This window comes from Tachypleus tridentatus, chromosome 12 (assembly GCF_004210375.1).
Source record: "Tachypleus tridentatus isolate NWPU-2018 chromosome 12, ASM421037v1, whole genome shotgun sequence".
Taxonomy (NCBI): Eukaryota; Metazoa; Arthropoda; class Merostomata; order Xiphosura; family Limulidae; genus Tachypleus; species Tachypleus tridentatus.
The window spans coordinates 94,237,939-94,259,800 of record NC_134836.1 but is presented as its reverse complement, the minus strand read 5'-3'; the positions used below and the strand labels follow the sequence as shown (position 1 = coordinate 94,259,800).

The following is a 21,862-nucleotide window of genomic DNA, read 5'->3' as shown; positions in this document are numbered from 1 at the left end:
CTGCTTTTAAACATCAGTAAATACAATTTTCAATGAATAAATAAAGCTAATAACGAAAAGTTATTTTTACGATAGATAAAAATACTTAGAACAAGTGTATCATAATCCGAAGACTCGAGGTGGTCAGTAATAGTTTTCAACATGGATTTCAAAATCATTATCGTCAGATTACTCACAAACTGTTACATTTTATTTTATTTTTGAATTTCGCGCAAAGCTACTCGAGGGCTATCTGCGCTAGCCGTCCCTAATTTAGCAATATAAGACTAGAGGGAAGGCAGCTGGTCATCACCACCCGCTGCCAACTCTTGGGCTACTCTTTTACCAACGAATAGTCGGATTGACCGTCACATTATAACGCCCCCAAAGCTGAGAGAGCGAGCATGTTTGGTGTGACGGGGATTGGAACCCGCGACCCTCAAAATACGAGTCGGGCGTCTTTTCCACCTGGCCATGCCGGGCCTGCATTTTGTCTGGTCACAGGGAAATGTTTTGTTTATTGTTGCTTCGTGTTGGTTGTTTTTTTTTTAGTGTTTGAAACTTTCAGATTTACAGCTGAGCCACCAGAAAACACTAATTTTATACATGCATCTGTAAAAATACTTAGTGCAAGTGTTTAGTTGAGATTTGCCAAGAGCCAGTACAGTAAAATACATTACACGAAACAATTAAATTATAATTTAAATGCATAATATTTTGAACTGTAACAAAACTGCTGTTATGAAATAATGCTTGTTTGTTTTTTAAATTTCGCACAAAGCTACTCGAGGGCTATCTGTGCTAGCCGTCCCTAATTTAGCAGTGTAAGATGAGAGGGAAGGCAGCTAGTCATCACCACCCACCGCCAACTCTTGGGGTACTCTTTTACCAACGAATAATGGAATTGACCGTCACATTATAACGCCCCCACGGCTGAAAGGGCGAGCATATTTGGCGCAAAGGAGATACAAACCCGCGACCCTCAGATTACAAGTCGCACGCCTTAAAACGCTTGGCCATGCTGGGCCTAAAATAATGCTAATCACATCCTTACACAAATGTTTATGCAAGTCAAACATTTGGCGATCTGTCAACGATCTGAAGTGTGAATGGTTAGCCATTCAGCTTACGTTGGTAAATGAACATTCAGTAAAGTACTTTTACGACATTTTATTTCAATGTAGAGTAAGAGCTCCAAGAAGAGCAAGACTGATGTTGAATCATTAAACCTAAAATGTCGATAAAATCCTGACACCTCATTGGCCATTCCTTTACCCAAAACATCTTTAGCTTCTGGGTTAATTGAAGCACATATTATACTTCTATTACTTACACAGGCATTATGTTATTACATGGCTATAACGTTGGATCTGTTTATAGATTATTTCCAAATGAGTGTACGTCTGTTATATTGCACAATGCAGCTGTAAAAAATACATTCTCATGCATTTGATCCACTAGATGAGGTCTTGATACTGTTATAGACAAGCTGGTATTGTGCCTTACTATAAATAGAAAGTAGTTCACTGGACGTCTGACATGTAGCCCATGTTAACTTCTGAAATGAAATTTAGTTGTTTGTTTGATTGATTGAATTAAGCACAAAGCTACACAATGGGCTATCTGTGCTCTGCCCTCCACGGATATCGAAACAAAATTTCTATCGCTGTTAGTCCGCAAACATACTGCTGTGCCACTGAAAGGGTAGGGAATCTAGTTACAGCCGCGAGCATCTGAATTCTGATTCAATCTCGAAATGGTGACTGTAACATATTTACTGTCTTTCATTTATTTTAGAGCCTACGTTTGTTTCAATATAGTTTTTTATTCATATAGTGTTGGATGTGTATTGCGCAAATCCCGCCTGTTTTTCTAAATTTGTAGAAAATTCCCGAGAGCAAGAATCAACAATATGTGGTTTACGTGTTTTCGAACATTGTTGAACATTCGAGAATCTCACCTTAAACTATATAAACCAGCGCGCAGAGAGACATAATAGTATTTGTCAATCACAGTCAGTATTCTACAAGCCTCGGAAGCTATAATTGTGAATAACGCTTATTAAACAGAAAACTACAGAATTTGATCAGAAACGTTTATAGATTTCAAATATTACAAACCATTCAAGTTTAGTGAATTAATTTTGGACGTTAGCATTTTTACGAGGACATTAAATATCTTCGTCAATAAAAAGTCAATGACGTGAGGCCAGCCAAGCTAGCTAGCTTAATTAAGCGAGGTGCAACAGTATCAACTCAGAATTAATATGCTCGTCGTGGACCTGAATCGTCGATAAAATATTCAGTTCTGGACTAGATATAAGACTCAGTATTGTCTTTACGTTTTTAAAACTGTTGTATATAAATCATCATTTGTAATAACCGTTATTATAAATTGTATTATTGTCTATATATTAAAATATATTTGTGTTAAGAAAGAAAATAACATGTATAAATTTTGGTGTCAAATATCGTAAATTTTGATTCACATCGAAATTCAAATAATTGCTAAATTAAAATTAAAACCTCTGGCTGTTTGAGATCGTAATACGAAACGTAAGTAATGTAATAAATTGGAAACTCATTCGAGATAAATTACAACACGTAACACGACCTGACAGAATTGCGAGGGAAAAGTAGAAAAGACAGATTTCGGTCGTCTGCTTGTATTGTGAATGATCGCATGCTTTCTTCAGGTATTGGAACAAAGGTATAACTAGCTTGTAAACAATTAAGTGGCTCATAGCTAATCCGTAACAGCCTCCCTCCTCTGATTAGCTGGCTTTTTTTCGTCTGAGAATTTTTCGTACGAGTGAAATGTCTTTGTTGATGTCCAGTCACGGTTCATGAATAATAATTTAAAGTGATGTACAGAGTTAACAAACAGTTACAAAATATTTCAATTTTTGTCAAATTCTTCGTAACCATTGTTAGCTGTTTAAGATAGAAAACTAAGATAACAACATTTGTGAAAACACATTTATTGAATCACAACTACATTACTAAACAATTATAAGTCCAATTTCTAGCGATCCAAAATAAGTACCTCTAATATATATATATATTACTTTGTTCAGATAATTTTGCCTTTGATTAGAAAGCTAACTAAATCCATATTATTGATTTCGTGTGTGTTTATTCAATTACACTAGAGAAATTGCATTAATTTTTGTAAGCAACGTGTTTGACTTAAATTTAATTAAAGTAATAAGTTAAAGTGTTCGTGTACATGATTCTGTTTGTATTTAAAATAAATCAAATATTTAAGGTCTGGAGTAGACAATACACAACAGTGCATGACGTTTGATACCAATAAATACTTTACTTATTCATTATTGAAATTATTGAAGTAGATAAGTAAAGAGTTAAAATTTTATAATTTTAGGTTTCCAACGTATAACAGTCATATTAAAATAGTATCAAAGTCATCTTCATTACATTAGGTACTTGATGTCAAGTTAATAGGATCAATATTATGGTTAATAATAACGTAAAAAAGTACAAATTGCTGTTGCCAGCAGAGTGGTTTGTCGTTTGGAATTGATTATTGCGTCACTTTAGGTGGAATGCTACGAGACTTCATAACTGGAGAGAAAATAACGTCTTTTGAGCAGTGCTAAACTTCTCTAACGTGTAAATTAATTATTGTGGAGGAGAGTCAGATCTTTGGCCAGTGCTATTAATACTGTATTGCATAACTGGAGGGAAGAGAGACTGTTTTTTTTTTGACAGTGCTAATAATACTGTAATTCATAACTGGAGGGAAGAGAGACTGTTTTTTTTTTTGACAGTGCTAATAATATGATACTCTATAACTAGAGCGAGAGAGAGCCTGTTTTTTTTGGCCAGTGCCATTAATACTGTATTGCATAACTGGAGGGAAGAGAGACTGTTTTTTTTTGACAGTGCTAATAATACTGTAATTCATAACTGGAGGGAAGAGAGACTGTTTTTTTTTTTTGACAGTGCTAATAATATGATACTCCATAACTAGAGCGAGAGAGAGCCTGTTTTTTTTTGGTTAGTGCTAATAATACTGTATTGCATAACTGGAGGGAAGAGAGACTGTTTTTTTTGGACAGTGTTAATAATACAATACTCCATAACTAAAGCGAAGAGGGCCTGTTTTATTTTAACAGTGCTAATAATGCTTTACTCCGTAACTGAAAGGAAGAGAGACTGTTCTTTGGTCAGTGCTAATAATATTGTACTTCACAACTGGAGGAAAGAGAAACTATTCTTCGGTCGGCGCTAATACTACGGTACTCCATAATTGGAGAAAGGAGATCCTCTTTTTTTGGTTAGTGATAATATTGGTGGAGGGAAGAGAGACTGTTTTTTGAGCAGTGCCAAACTTCTGTAGCGTATAAATCAGTCAGTTGAAGTCAATTGATAAAATGTATCATCAATGTAACTACTACCTCATAAGTACCTAAGGTTACTAAAACGAAATAACACTCAATGCAAATTATAAGCCGTCGATGGATACCACATAATGAAAAATAATATTTTTGTCCTTTAGGACCTGGAATTGAATATTTATAAATAATTACGTAAGATGATCTTTTGTCAACTTTATGTGACTGTAGTTCTTTGTGTATTAATGGTTCAAACGACAACAACAAGTGTTTTTTCATCGCTCCACTCATTTCATACAATTCTGGAGCTAATGTATTTGATGGGTTTGGTTACCTCATTTCACTCCGTTCTCATACGGCGAAGTGAGCGTAATAGCAGTGAAAGAAGTGTAAAACAAAACTTCACTTAGAAGTGAGTGCACTCTTCAATCACGTGGCAAACTACAACTCTATATGGATGTTTAATGATGTACTCAGTAGCTTAGTTTAAGACAAAAAAATAATTGTTTTGGAAGTTTCCAGATTCCAATTTTCAATCACAAGTAAATTAGATACTCTGAACGACGGGCCTAAATATGTTTTTGTCGAGTATGTGTGTGTGTTTTCTTATAGCAAAGCCACAGCGGGCTATATTCTGAGCCAACCAAGGGGAATCAAACCCCTGATTTTAGCATTGTAAATCTGCAGACATACCGCTGTACGTGCGTGTGTGTCTAGATTTCTGTTTAAAAATACACATTATTCATGTTGAACGTGTGCAAGAAAAATATCTTTAAAAAACGATGTACATTTTTTCTGGGAAATAATTGCAACTATTTCTTGCCATAGTCGTAAATGTATTTTATTTAGTAACTGAGGGAAAGATATTTTCGGCTTGTGATCGGACGCAGCTTACAATCCAGTGAGATTTGTTATTAAACCGTCTTCATTGTTAGGCACCATACAGTGAGGCTAGATTACTAGAAATGAGTTTTTGATATGACTTGGAAGGGCAAAGAAACGCTCATGGGAAGTTGGGTTTATGCAGCTCTTTATATTCTTTTCATAGAATCAGTCGCCATCATTTACTTTTATAGATATTCTACAAGTAAATTGTTTGAGACATAAGTAGTTGGAAAGTTGGAAATTCATAAAATAATTAGTAATTTATCATGTGACAATAGTTACCTGAAAATATCCAGGGGTTCGAATAGTCTAGAACTATGGGCACTTGAACAAATTTTACAGAACGTTTTCACGTCTCGTATTTCAATTCCCTTTGAACTGAGTATATTCGTGTCAATGTCAATTGTCCATTCTGCCAGTCTCTTTAAATTTGTCTAGAAATTTTCCAACAACAGTGTGAGTTATGTTTTTATTTTCTTCTGGATGGCGTGCGTTTAATTCAACTTCAGCCTTCTGCTGGGACACACAGCAGGATAAAGTCGACCTACAGCGCCTTAAACAGTCACGTATCTCAAATTAAGAAAAACTGCAAATCACCTATAGTTCCAGACCTATCGGATACGAAGTAGATAAATCTATATTCCCACAAAGTATAAAACTTCTTTTCTTTAAACTAAATTACATTCGACCGAAGCAACTGAAGAAGTAGTTCTGTCTCTCACTATTAGTTCTTATTTGGTGTTGTTTTTAAACAAAAATAAATAAAAAGTTACGTAAGGCTATGTTATATACTTACTGAAAGATCAAATGTCGAATCTTAACTTTATAAGCCCTCAATGTTACCGCTGAGCTTTCTTGCAGTAAGGTCTCTCACTATCCGTAAGAAATGTGACCATTACATCCAATTTACTTTTATAGAACAAATGATTTATTATGCATGCTTTTCCATTCTCAGCGTTAGATATTATTCTTTGTTTGCTTTTGAATTTCGCTCAAAGCTACTCACGTGCTATCTGCGCTAGCCGTCCCTAATTTAGCAATGTAAGACTAGAGGGAAGGCATTCTAGTCAACAATATCCGCTGCTAACCGTTGGGCTACTCAACGAATAGGGTGATTGATTGTTATATTATAATGTTATTGGGGTTTAAAGAGTGAGTATGTTTGGCGACGGGAATTTGAGCTCACGACCTGCAGATTGTCAGTCAAGCGCCTTAACTGTTAGGTCATGCCACGTCTAAATATGTTTGGTAATATAGATATTAGCATGAAATAATCTTAGAAATAATAAGTCATTAAAATGCCTTCACTGCTGATGAATTATAGGAACTTGTACAGTTCAGGTAGAGAGTCCCGGTTTGGCCAGGTGGTTAAGACAGTCGACACGTAATCCGAGGGTTGTGGGTTTGAATCCCCATCACATCAAACATGCTCGCTCTTTTAGGCGTGAGAGCGTTATAATGGGACGGTCAATCCCACTATTCGTTGGTAAAATAGTAACCCAAGAGTTGGCGTTGGGTGGTGATGACTAGCTGCCTTCCCTCTAGTCTTACACTGCTAAATTAGGGACGGCTAGTGCAAATAGACCTCATGTAGCTTTGCGCGAAATTCAAACCATAGCTATGGAGTTTCTCTTCCCATCATTGATCCTTGCTTCAGCATTCAATGACCACATCAATCGTATTACTGCAGTAGTTTTCTTAAAACTGCATTTCTTGTGAACACTCGATCATCACTCAGAATCTTCGCTTCACAACAAACGGCAGATTAATTTCAGTCGGTGTTAAATAAATCCTCGGTATAAACATTTCTTCATTGAAAGCTTTTATATAACGTAAAAAGTGCCGAAATCTAGGAGTTATTTACGTCTATTTTAGCAATTGAATTCAACTGAAACTGGAACAGGCAATCAAAAGAAGAGGTATTTTAGGATTTAAAAAAATGGAGTTGGACTCGTGTAACTCATTAAATTTGGAGAAGTAGAATGTGATCGACACGCTCTATTATGATTATGATTGCAATGGTGGAAACTTCTCTATTAAAATGCAGCTTTATCGGTTGAGAATTATACGTTTCTAATACTTTTCACCAATGCGAAGTGATTCCTTTGAATCCTTAACACTACATAAGTAAAAAGATAATAAATTTCGTTGTCGTCAAGCTAATGTGGAAGTTTTAAATGTTTAGAAACGCCTTTACTAGCATCTACTAGAAGGTTAAGCCTGTAACTCAGTTGCTAGAATATTCGCTTGGTGTTTCGGACCCAATACCGAGCCTTGGTGATTACCACAAAGGAAAAAAAAAAAGATTCCAAAGTATCAGTCGAGGACACTGCCTTGTTTTAGAGAGCAGAACAATGTAATAGATGGAGTTGTTAAAAAGTGCTTTACTGGGAAGTGGTAATAAGTCACCCCAACCAACTCGGTTGATGGAGGGAGCTGTCACTTGTTTGAACTGTCCAGGCGAAAAAACATAAAACTGTAACATTACTATAATCAAGTATTTTTTTTACTAAGTGTATACATAAAAGTTTTTAATAAAGTTATCTATATTTTTATTCCCATTGTTATTTACTTACATTTAATAACTGAGGGAAACCAATATGTGTGTTAAACTGTTAGTATATCTATAAAATATTTTGTGTGCCAGCTATCAAACTAAAGATTTTAGTGTGTTTGGTTTGAATATAGCGCAAAGGTACAAGAGCGCTACCTGAGTTAGCCGTCCCTAATATAGCAGTGAAAACTAGCGAAAACGCAACTTGTTATCTCGTCATCGCCAACTCTTGGGCTACTCTTTTGACAACAAATAGTGAGATTAACCATAAAATTATAACGTTCTCGCAACTGAAAGAAGCGAACATGTTTGGTAGTACGGGTACTGTGAATCTAGCTTTCTATTAATTTTGCCATGCCACGCCTAAAGGGATTAGTGAAAAATAAATGTACATACTAATGATTATGTTTGTAATACATAAGAATGATATCTGTGTCTTCTTTATAACACAGTATAATTCTGCGGATTTACAACACTAGAAAACGAGTTTCGATATCTGTAATAGCTACAGCACAGATAGCCCATTGCGTAACATCGTGCTTAATAACAAACAAATCTTCCATATGTGCACGTATGAAGAGACAGTGGAATAAAGATAAATGAGTCAGTTAAATGAATTTCTATTTGTGATTATTTTAACCGTGACTATAATCAGTAACACTTTAGTAAGAAAGTTATCCGTTCTGGTCAAGGCTCAAAAGAGAACACTATGGATAAGTGAACCACGGTGCATTAAATCACGGATGTACGAGGCCTTATACATTTTTGTGAATTAGTTTTTATTGGTTATATTTAGTAAACTTCAATTTTAAACATGCATTGTCTTTATTTCTGTATTATCTACATCGAAGTTCATATGTGCATAGCTCATTGTTCCTGGTCGGTGTCAAACCTTGCCAACTGTTACAGTATAGTGCTGATATGGGTGTATTTTTCTTTTGAGAAACACATGCATATTGTTACTATGCTTTGAAAACGTGCTCAGATATAAATTGTCTAACGTGTGTGATAGAAATATTCATATTTCAATTCTGCTTTCGCATCAACTTATTTAACTTTGGTGTTTAGACATCGGAAAACTTACTTTTCTTTTGACTGCAAATTTTTCGACAGACTTAAAGAAGTATTTCATCAACCAGCCCCTAAGCACCAGTGTTGAAATAGATGGCCAGATTTCGCTTCACTGTTTGCCGCCAGAGGGTGTGCCACCACCTAAAGTGTTCTGGCTCCGTAACGACGAGATTATAGACACCAGTAGAGAAACAAACTTCATAATCTCGAACGAAGGTAATCTGTTGATAAGCCAAGTGCGATTAGCAGATTCGGGTAACTATACTTGTGGGGCTAAAAATATAGCCAATCAACGCTTCAGTGAAACCGCCACAGTAACTGTTTATGGTAAGTGAAGTCCCATTTCTTTAACGTTTTCTTTTCTGTCCTGTTCTTATTTCTATTTTTTTATATGGTTTCAGGAATTGCATTACCTATTGAACTTTCTTTTTCTCGGATAATGTATTTATATTAATATATTTAATTCCATCGTACAACATCAGAGAAGCTTAGAACACTTGTAACTCTAAAATACACTGCATTGAAAGAAAATCAGAAAATGTATACTAATATTTGTAACAGAGTTACTGTTACTATTAATTGACCAGAGAATTCGCTGTAATAGTCGAATCTTTTCATTGATACAGGGATATGCTTTTCTCCTGAAGAAAAAAGAAAAATCATATAATTCACTCAGTGTATTTTTATGTATCTATTGTATTTAATTTTCAAAGTATTATTTTAACAAATTATGAAAATACGTTGTTATACAATGCGATCACGTATTTTGTGTCTCCCCCTCGAGGTTATAATTTATACACTCAAATCTGTGTTATTATATAATTACAACGCTGAAATATACTTAGACACGTATATCTGTCTACAACGTAACTTATGCCATGTTCACTATGTAAAACTTGAAATATTCTTACTGCTGCAGTTGTTAAAGAAAAAAAGATGTTTACGCTGTAACGAAAAAATTGTATATTACTTTTGGAAGGATTTTGAAGGAGAAATTTGATACTTTTAGAGTGGCTTATCAATGTCTTTGTTGTTGTTTTTCTCACTGAGTGTATAAATCCATATAGCACAGTTTAACTAACACTGGAAATGTCAAATACTGTGGAGAACAAAATCTGTGCTCTCATTCTGCAGGAAATTGGTTTCAAATACCAAGTTGAAATAGGAGACGACTGCTTTACTTTTATATTCAGGAAATAGAGTGGTTAGGAAATTGAATTCGATGTATTCAGTGAATGAATTTACGCGAACATTTTATGATAACAGGCTGAAAACTTTGAACATAATTTTGCTATTTCTCTTTTCTCTTCATCATTTTGACTCTTAAAGATTTAAACTCCTGTGTTAAGTGCAGAAAATAACTTCTAATTGAGAGTAAAGAAAGAGTCTATAATACTGTGTCAACCAAACTATGTTCGTAATGAGGATTTCGTAACACTAAGGCTCATTGGGCTAGCCAAGAAACGACACGTATAATAATGTTTGAGATGTTACGCGGTTGACGACTATTACGGTGTGAATTGGACTCAGTTGGCAAATCGTAATCTTTATCGATTTATTTTTATTTATGTTGCAATAAATCATAATTAGAGTAAACATTTGTTACGCGTTGTTATTTTTTTAAATTCATCTGCCTGTTATTGAAAACCGACAAGAAAATTCAGTGACTAAGGTAGTTTTTAGCATTGGGCAGTATATTAAACAATAAGAGGGAATTCTCCAAAGCGCACTAATTACTACTGTGAGTATCAATGTGTTTCATGTATAAAATGGGTGATTTCATTCATTTCCGGAAGGGGAACTTCATTCCACTGAGAGTTATAAAAGGCAGAGACATATAAATAAGTCACTAATTGGAAGGCTACATAATACGATAAGTTTTCTTGGACATAAGTATCTATTTAAAATGAAGTGCATAAGAAAATAAACCAGAAAAATGGTATGGAAACTACATATTGTGCGTATTTCACAATTTCGCATGAGATTAAAGACTAACTAAGGGATACAAAATGTGAAACACTTTTAATATTTGGTTTCTTTACACAAGGAATATAAGTTTAATGCCTTGCACAACAATATATTTTGTATATTCGTTCCATTTCAAATAAAAATATGTAACAGTCTATTTTGAAATCCGTATATATCAGTTGTAAAAACTCATCCAAGGCATCGCATCTTAAAGGTTAAATATACTATGGTATACTGTTTATAGCAGCATATAATATACCAGTTTTCTTTATACGTTAGTATGGTTGATTTATATAGTGTAAACTGATTCAAATAAAATACAATAATTTACATCTATTTCAATTACCACCCTTGTTAATGCCTGTTAACAATGTACATGTTACAGACGGTATGAACTCGAAAGTTTCTGGAATACAATGAACTAATTAAGGTTTTGTAGCTCTTATTTTTCAGTTATTTTATCAGTTAAGAAGTTAAGAGATGATCTGGAAAGAAAGAGTTATATTTGCGTTAACTTAGTTTTTTGTTTATAATGTGAATTTTATATAAAGTGTATTTGTACACAGAAATTCAAATAAATCACTGAAGCTGTTAAAAATATTTTAAATAATTTATAGTGTTTATGATATAGTTCTTCCTGGCCATAAACTCGTGAGTATATATTAATATCACGCTCTCGTTTTGCATGACAGGAAAGATCTTCACATACTCGGAGGCACGGCATGGTCAGATGGTTAAGGCGCTTGACTCATAATCCGAAGGTCACGGGTTCGAATCCCCCGTCGTACCAAACATGCTCCCCTTTTCAGCCATGGTGGCGTTATAATGTGACGGCCAATCCCAATATTTGTTGGTGAAAGAGTAGCCCAGGAGTTGGCGGTGGGAAGTGAGGACTAGCTACCTTCTCTTGAGTCTTACACTGCTAAAGTAGGAACTGCTAGCGTAGATAGTTCTCGTGTAGCGTTGTGTGAAATGCGAAAACAAACCAAACTTATGCAAAAGGCACAAAGATAAAGCGTGTTATTCATGAAAAATTTATGCCTGAACAAGTTTGATCATTAGTTATCAAAATACAGCGATTAGGCCGATATGACCAGGTGGTTGAGGCACTCAACTCATAACTTGAGTGTCTCAGGTTCAAATTCTCGTCACACGTAATTTAGCAGTGTAAGACTAGAGAGAAGGCAGCTGGTCATCACCGCCAACTCTTGGGCTACTCTTTTATCAATGAATAGTGATAAAAAGAAAGAGCAAGCATGTTTGGTGCGACTGGGATTCGAACTCTCGACCCTCAGATTACGAGTGGAACGACTTAACCCACCTGGCTTTGCCGAGCCGAAAATAATAATAAAACGAAGTAACTATAAATAGCTATTCTTTCACTATAAAATCTTCGTCATGAAATGTTATTGTTTTACCCGTGTGCTCTTACATCACACAATATAGAAGTTTTAAAAATTCACATATAATTCAAAACTATTTAATATTCTAAAACTTATTTTCGTCATACTTGTTGGAAAAAGCGTGATTAAATTGTTGTACTAGTTAAAATCTACACGCTAAGTGGTGTAGTTCTGCAATACTTTTTCGAAAATTTATACACGGATTAAATAATTTGAATAACGCCTTATGTATTGTAATTCCTAGGTTCCTTGAAAGTTGTTTGATGATCGTCACCATGTCATAGCACATAGAGATTTAAATAACTGGGGGGCAGTATAGCACTAAATTACCTCCTCAAACTAACTAATACGACTTCACGTTTTTCAAAGAATTTTGGCAATAATGCTCACGAGGAAAGCATTAGCTGCTCGAAACGTCATCCAAAACTTCTGAAGCAAATGCAGTCCACATTAAAGTCTCTAATCAAATAATCTTCCTCAAAAACTTTCAGGAGAACAATCTAATACGCTAAATAGAATATGAATAATGCATTAAGATTTGAAAGGTGATGTGTGAAAGCACGAGATGTTAAAAACGCAATGAACAACAACATTACGACAGCCCCTTATTAAATAAGAAAATGAAGGATCTTTCTTTCTTTACCAATAAGAACAACATTAGAACCCACCGAATGTACTTCGTGATGGTTCACAGAATTAACTATATCTCGCAAGTTGGACATGAAATTAAAAAGCGCTCATTCAGAAGATCAGAGCCTTTAAACTGTATGAACACCACCTAGTGGTCAACTGGTGAAAACTTATAACAATATTGTTATTGTGAGTCTAAATGTCTTACTCAAAGATAAATAAAACAATTTCCTATTGTTTACATGAGTAAAGTAATGCCAAGAGAAGAGGTTGAAAGCTTTAGTGACGGTTGTGAATTTCTTATCATGCAAATTCTGAAAAAGATCAAAATACCTTTGTCTGTTTCAGAATCGAATCTTCAAATATCTGCTGTCAGCAATAGATGGATTTGTACTTTGAAGTCAAGTAATAGATTATGTGCACGAGATTAAATACTTTCTTATCTGGTAAATCAATCGAGATATTTCCATGACTTCATGTGCATCTGGTCTATTGAAAAGATACTAGATGAATTTTGATCGCCAACGGCGGGATGTTGTGGAAATCAATGAGAAAGAAAGGGAGAGGGTTAATCAGTATGTTATTCAGAGACGTCGTTAATTCTCAAACATAAACTACACTCGTGAGCCATGCACGGGACAAGGAAAACAGATTAAATGTAATTTACGAAAGGGTGAGATAAAGAAAAACTGAAAACTTAGTTTTCTCGATCTAAAAACAATAATAGATACATAGCGGCACAGGCGCCTCCAAACATAACGAGGATTCTAAGCTCATAAATGTTCCATATAAAGTCCTTTGACCACAAAGTACTCTCTATACGTGAGAACATTTTACTTCTATACTGCACATTGCGCGTTTTAGTCTTCTACAAGGTTAGCAACAAGGGTTGAGAGGGGACATTGCCCTCCCAGTTTTAAGTTCGAATCTGATATGAACAGGTAAATGATAAATTATCAGTGAAATTAAAATTATGTAAATAATAATAATATTAACGAAAAAAAGCACTTCTCTGTAAAATTCCTGGGGTTAAATATCCTAATTAGTTAGTACTTGTAATACCGCACGTTAGAATCCAATTATGGAATCTCATTAGACGTGATTAATGACATTTTATAATCTACATTGGTCTTTTATTGGTAACTGTTAGAAGTTTAGACAATTATCTTTCTATTTAATATCATTTGCTATATATATCATTTATTTATTGATTCATGAATGTAAGAGAAACTAGTAATTTATAAGCAACGTTGTAGCTAACATGGATAAAAATATTGTATATAAATGAAGTTGTTTATTTACAAGTTTTCTGCTTATGTATCTTTCTGAGCAAGAGTGTCCAGTTAATTGAAAAAATAATCATTATGTGCAAAATAATCATTCGTTACCTTACAATAATTGGTTTGTTTGTTATTAACTACAAAGCTACACAAAAGGTTTTCTATGCTCTGCCCACAATGGGTATCTAAACTCGGTTTCTAACAGTATATGTCCACAGATATACCACGAGGGGGCGTCTTTCTTTTAATCGGTTTAAGCGAACAGGTTGCTAACAATTTAAAATACAAAAAACAATTGAAAAAAACATACATTGTGGTAATTTCTACTGTATAGGTTGTCCAGCATAGCCAGGGGATTAAACATTTGACTTGTAATCTGAGGGTTACAGGTTCGAATCCTCGTCACATCAAACATGCTCCTTCTTTCAGCCGTGATGGCGTAATAATGTGACGGTTAATCCCACTACTATTCGTTGATAAAAGAGTAGCCCAAGAGTTGGCGGTGGATGGTGATGACTAGCTGCCTTTCCTCTAGCCTTACACTGCTAAATTTAGGACGATTAGCGCAGGTAGCCCTCAAATAGTTTTGCGCGAAATTCAAACCAAACCAAAACTGTATGGATGTCTCGTAATATTGCTATCAGAGGAATTTATTGATTTGTTTACTTTGACCACAGTGAAGTGTAGCAGCAGGGAATAGGAGCAAATTCATTTTGATTACCATTTAGAAAATACGCCACCCTCCCCAAATAAACTGGTGCCCATAGTGTACATGCTGCCACTGGTCCCGGTTTTCTGAACCCAAAGTAAAACATAAATAAATAAATAAACAATGGTGCCTCTGAAGATTTTGAAGTACAATATGGTTCTTTTAAATTATATGGGAAAATACTATTAGACCTTTTGAAATCTATATAAATAAACGTCAATAATTGTGTGTGTATCTGTTTCTTATATGTTCCACATTTCTTGATCAATCATCATCAAACTTGACATAGTGATACAAGATGACACGAGAAAGGTCATAAGGGGGTTGGACCCTCCCTCTGATTTAATTTTTAATTTTGGAAGGCTACTAATGTTATATACTCCTTGGCATTAGAATGAACTACGAAACCACTGTAATAAAATTCTTGAAAACAGTATGTCTTTCAGTTCACTATTACTACCTTTATGTAGTTTTATTGTCTTTCAGTTCACTATTACTACCTTTATGTAGTTTTTTTTGCACTTCTAGTATTCTTATGTTAATTAAAAACAGAATGGAAGCAACAGTTTTCTGTCCTTTGTTGCAAAAGATTTTTCATATCATACGTCCATTGGATGAGTTCTTCACCTAGTATAACATAAAGAGGCCCCCCGCTGGTACAGCGGTAAACCTATGGATTTGTCAGGGGCTCGATTCACCTCGGTGGAGTCAGCAGATAACCCGATATGGCTTTGCTATAAGAAAACACACATACACACATAAATTAAAAGGCTGTTCACAGTAACATTTTCGTGTGATCGAAAGTTGCTGTTTTTATAAATGACAAATATGAATATTTGCTACGCAAAGGGCTATGTGTGCTCTGCTCACCACAGATTTTGAGCATTTTAAGACCGCAGACATACCGCTGTGCCACTATTTTTTAACCCTAAATCCTCCGAGCCTATTAAGCCAACCTCAGCAAAAATTTGCGTGTGAACACTATGAACTACAGGAAATGTCCTAATGATCTCTAAATTAGACTTAGCCTCATTTCAATTTTGTAAAATCTGTTGGTTAATTACTCCCAGCCTATTGAGTGAATGTTAAATATTCTATTGAGTCAATGTTGAATATTCTAAAGGAATTCGATGTAAAGATATGAAAACTGATAAATTGTTTCTCAAATAATCCGAGGGTCGCGGGTTCGAATCCAGTCGCACTAAACATGCCGTGGGAGCGTTATAATGTTACAATCAATCCCACTATTCGTTGGTAAAAGAGTAGCCCAAGAGTTGGCGGTGAGTGATGATGACTAGCTGCCTTCCCTCTAGTCTTACAATGCTAAATTAGGGACGGCTAGCGCAGATTGCCCTCGAGTAGCTTTACGCGAAATTCAAAACAAACAAACAAAACTCTCGCACAAAGAAAGTCTTTTCAATATTTTACAAGCGAGAAAAAAGTATTCGTTAAAAGAAAATTCAGGGCCTGGCATGGCCTAGCGTGTTAAGGCGTGCGCTTCGTAATCTGAGGGTCGCGGGTTCGCGCCCAAGTCGCGCCAAACATGCTCGCCTCCCAGCCGTGAGGGCGTTATAATGTGACGGTCAATCCCAGTTTTCGTTGGTAAAAGAGTAGCCCAAGAGTTGGCGGTGGGTGGTGATGACTAGCTGCCTTCCCTCTAGTCTTACACTGCTAAATTAGGGACAGCTAGCACAGATAGCCCTTGAGTAGCTTTGTGCGAAATTCCAAAACAAACAAACAAAAGAAAATTCTCGTTATAAAAATAATTTATATTTAAGTAAAACAAAATTAAACCCCTTATATGTAAATATGTAACGTTTCTCTCTGGTAGTTTTAGGTAATGCACTCATTCTATAAGAATTATAGTTAAAGGTAAAATACGTCCACATCAACTATTTTATAATCATGCGGATCATTTTAGATAACTTCAGTTGTTAATTAGAGTGAAATTTTAGTCGTCCAAGAGCAACATCGGTGCTGACAGGATTGTACTAAATCTAGGTTAAATTTTGCACGAAATTCAAACTAAACCAAATCAAAGATACATAAAAAGGAGGTTCGTATGGGGTGTAAGTTAAACCTTGCACAAATAGATAGACTTTTCAGAATATTTCACTCACTTTTGCGAAATATTTGACTTATAGCACTACCTACAGTAAGCTGAGAATTTACATTAATTCTATCTTAAGTCTCTCAAAATTCAATATTCCTACTGAAACAATTTATTGATTCCATGGCTGATACCTGTCTGAAAACAAATCTCAAGAGTCAAAGGAATGTTTTTTTTTTAATTTTGTATTGATACAAAGTTTATTTTAGCCCAAAGCTTTGTAATAAGCTATCTACTTTATGTCCACCACAAATTTATATCGAACCCCGAATTTTAACGTTTGAAGTCCTTAAGTTTACAATTGACTCACTGAAGGTATCAACAAACAAAAAGGGCTGCATAGTAATGGTTAGTCATTGAAAGAAATCTTCACTTCTAAGTTCTCTAATAGTACATAGTAATTCTACACATGTTTTTAAAACGTTTTTATGTGCTGACGGCCCTATTCTTATTGTTTCAAGTCTTAGAGGAACTTAAAATAATTGATATACCAGTTTTCCAAGCAAAACACACTCGATTGTAATAGATAAAAGCGCAATTACTGTTTAATGTATTTGTTTGTTTGTTGTCTTTTTATGGGGAGAAGGATTTCAAGGATAGGTTTATGTAATTAGGCGAGATTTATTTTCCTGTAGAATGCGCTTGTATGAAATTTAACTCGCAACAGTAACAAGCCAATCAAATTGTTCTAAATTAGGGATGTCGTGCCAATAAACGTATCTTTCTTTTGAGACTGGGTGGGCGCCGACTCTTCAGTAAATTAAAATATGAATAAAGGAATACAAAAGACACTTTGTTAACCGATATGTGCCGGTAGAGGGCACCCTGCTGAAGTAAAAACATTCTAAAACCATATTCCCCAGTATGGGGTAGGAACGTCTGTCTTTGGGCTACATCCCATAGGGTAAATGCTAATTAGAACTTAAGTACCTACTATCTTTGTCTATTCTTCAGACGGTCTTATTTCTCTCGGGTTGTCTACACTAGAACGTTCATTAGTGGATGCCACAACTAGTAACCAGCTTTGGAAGACAGTAAAATGGTCAGCGTCGGGACAGGCCTGATAGATGTAGAAATCCAGAAATTAAAAAAGATCAGTCTTTTATCAGTTGCTTTTATTGTAGTCTATTTAAGTAAGACTTTTAACCTTAAGAATGTACCATTGCTTTTATACCAGACCTAAATAATATATATAAATAAAACATGAACTTGACTATTATACCTTCTTTCTGATGTTTAAGTTTTATTAGACAGTTTGGAACTCATGGAATAATAACAGTGTGTCAGGAATGTTTAAACCACATTAAAAGGTTGACTTGGAACTTTTATTTCAGCTTTTCGAAAACACATAATTAATACCTGAAATATGTATTACAATTTTATTTTTAGTTTCGTCTGAAGTTGCGCTTACCCTGAGAGAACTAGTGTATAAAATTCAACTCAACAGTGATATTATGTATTATGTACATCTTTTGGCGGCTTAGTAGAAATTCGAGGTTTGTTATTCATAGAATTGTTACATTGCGAAACAATTTCGACAACAGAATAATATCACATTTACACTCAGATGAAAAGTAATATTAAATGTAATATTAAAAGTAATTTTAAATGTAAAATTAAAAGTAATATGAAATGTAATATTAAAAGTAATATTAAATGATCACTTACGATGATCAAAAGATGAACTTTAGTCTTAATTTCATTAACATTTGTTCTTCATATGTATATAATATAAACAGAAATGCAACCTTGTGTATTATTCTAAACGTAGCACTGTTTCATAGCTCTTATCTACTAGCTGAACAATTTCAATAACAAGAGAGCGTAACTTGAAACTAACCTGGCACGTAAAGTGAAACATGTTTTATCATTAATTTGAATTCAAAAGATTTAATTGAATTAGCTTTGGCATAAAATTTTCTTAATTTGTTTCTTCATAATATGTCTTCTCCTACTTGTACAAAACTTATATGAAGTGAGCTAAATGGCCGACTCGAATATTTCTAATATAAGGCTTCTGAGGCAAACTAGCTAACACATCGCTTAAGAGTTATATATCTGTGAATTAGGCTTAACTTTCACGGTCATAACGCTTTCATAGTTGAAAACACAGAGTGTCTTCAGCGAGATACCTAGAATCTTGGACATTCTGACACACATTTCGACACTAAGTCGACTTTGTTCATTTTCAATAAGTTCTGAAATTGCCAATACCAGTTTCCATCACTAAACAAGGAATAGTTTTAATAGTTTAGCTAAAACGCCTAAACTAACGAAGTGTTGAGGCGTTTCAGACCTAAAATTACACTTCACTACATATGTCTTTTATTATTAACGTTTCTTTTAACTAGTGTTTAATGGCTCTATTGTGTTAAATATCTTGTTAACCTGAAGATGATCTAAGAAGGTCGAAACGTTGTTCTCTACTTTATTTTAACAAAAGTTTTAATACCCATAGATACTTAAGACAGATTCCGACACGTTAAGAATTAAACTACACTCAGTCCTTCACAGGGAAGTTTTGTCTTTGATTAAATGCTTTAATGTTCTACGAAGCGATATACTAATACTTATAATCCTTTACTACATTGTCTGGGTCAATGTCAACTTGTCATCAGTTTTATTGTCCAATGTGAACAAATCATTTTCATATTATGAGTATTTAATAGTTGTTTTTCTTTATGGACAAAAGGTTGAAGTTAATCAGGTATAAAGAAATTATGTACATAATTCATGTGATTATAATATTCTGGATGTTCAAAATGGCGTTATTGAGAACTAAGCAAGTTAATTGCATGAACGATTCTAAGAGTGGTAGATCCTGACTTGTCTATGCCCAGCTTAGGTGTTTCTTAATTACATTCTTACGTAGTAAAATATAAAACAGTTCTTAATATAAGCCTTAAAATTAAAACCACAACAGGACTTAGAACTCTAACTGACGTGTCGAAAACCCAAAACCCACCTCACCCAATGTAAATTGCCAATAGTTTGTAAAGCTACAATAACATGTATCGAAAGTTTGTCAAGCTACAATAACATGTATCGAATGTTTTCTACCACCAAACATTGAGAACTAATTATCCGTTACAGTTTTATTTTGTGTCATATTTTTTATTCCCAAACTTCATTATTGTTCAAATATGCAGTAAATGGAGGATGGTCTACCTGGAGTCCTTGGAGTGAGTGTACTCGCCGCTGTGGTAGAGGGTCGAAACTCCGAAGTCGTATGTGCACTAACCCAACTCCACTCAACAATGGTCACCAATGTGTAGGGGAAGCCACTCAAAGATCGGATTGCACAGTGTTATGTCCAGGTAAGTTCGAGAATTGATCCAATAATTTTCAAAAATGTGAAGGAAAAGTCACTCAAGTGTCTGATTGTACAGTATTATGTCCAGATAATTTTGAGGATTGAATCCACGATAGGCTCATTCCTCACAATGGTCACTAGTGTATAGGGAAAGCCACTCAGTAATTTGGTTTGAATTTCGCTCAGGGTTACACGACGGCTATTTGCGCTATTCGTCCCTAATTTAACATCAAAACACTGGAGCGAAGGAAACTAATTATCAACACCCACCACTAACTCTTGGACTACTCTTTTATCAACGAATAGTGGGATTGATTATCACATTATAACGCTCACCACGACTGAAAAGGCGAGCATATTTAGTGGGGCAGGGATTGGAACCTGCCACCATCAATTCTGAGTCAAGCGCCCTAACCACCCGGCTGCAACTAAGAGGTCTGATTGTACTGTATTATGTTCAGGGAACTCTGAGGATTGGATTCCTAGTATGAAGAACATTATGCTAGTGCGTTTTTTTTATGGTCATATGAAATATATATATAATCAAAACAAATTATTCTATTAATCACTTTATATAGCAATACAATACTTTAACAAGAGTTGTATTAATCTAGTCAATAACCTTTAAGTCACTGGTAAAATATAATCGTGAAAGCTTCATTAGGTACAATTACAGTGTTTCTTATCCTTTATTTGCAGCCACAGATGACTTTAAATACGAAGTCAATTTTGCTCATGTTCAGTAAGTTCCCAAATTGTCAATACCAATTTCCTTCCATCACTAAGCAAGTCTCTTAGTTTTAATAGTTTAAAACGCCTAAATTACCGAAGTGTTGAGGCGTTTCAGGCCTAAAATTGCCGTTGACTATAGACGTTTTATATTCTTAATCTTTCTGTTGACTAGTGTTTAATGGTTCTATTGTGTTAAATATCTTGTACCACATACAGACAGCATTTTAAATATGCTGTAAAACATACAGTTTCCTGCACACGTATTTCAATTACGGGTAAAAAAATGACATGAAAAACATCAGTTTTGTTCTGATAAAATTTTGATTCTAAAACACAGAAATGACTAAATAAAAGGTTTGGTTTGTTTTGAATTTTGCGCAAAATTACTCGAGGGCTATCTGCGCTAGCCGTCCCTAATTTAGCAGTCATCACCACCCGCCGCCAACTCTTGGACTACTCTTTTATCAACGAATAGTAGGATTGACCGTGACATTATAGCATCCCCACGGCTGAAAGGGCGACCATGTTTACTGTGACGGGGATACGACCTTCTAAATAAAAGGAATGTCAATAAATACATCTGATTCTTGCAGAATTTTAATAATTCGCCTATTTGTTATAAGCTGATATTTACTTATTATGCATTATATAAATGTGTCTTAATATCTACTAGTCGCTTATGTATGTAAATCTTGTCCGTGCTTCAAAAAATTATGAGTAATAGAATCCGATTAATAGAAGTTTTGACATAAACTTTCTGAAACTATACATACCCACTTCATATATTCACGAATATCGTGTCATTACTCTAAAGCATTTCAGTAAAATAATATCTACTATAATAAAACTTTGTAAAATGGACGGCAACTGC

At 34.7% G+C, this 21,862-nt stretch overlaps 1 protein-coding gene across 8 annotated transcripts in view; it reads left to right on the top strand.

Moving 5' to 3' along the window:
* Positions 1-21,862, top strand: part of LOC143234037 (netrin receptor UNC5C-like) — a 131,041-nt gene that overhangs the window by 68,853 nt on the left and 40,326 nt on the right. For 6 of the 8 annotated variants that reach the window (XM_076471051.1, XM_076471052.1, XM_076471058.1 and 3 more), the window contains 2 exons: positions 8,889-9,173; positions 20,096-20,263. In XM_076471051.1, the coding sequence (XP_076327166.1) occupies positions 8,889-9,173; positions 20,096-20,263 (453 nt within the window). The remainder of the gene's footprint in view (positions 1-8,888; positions 9,174-20,095; positions 20,264-21,862) is intronic. The other 2 variants (XM_076471055.1, XM_076471054.1) reach the window with 2 other exon arrangements.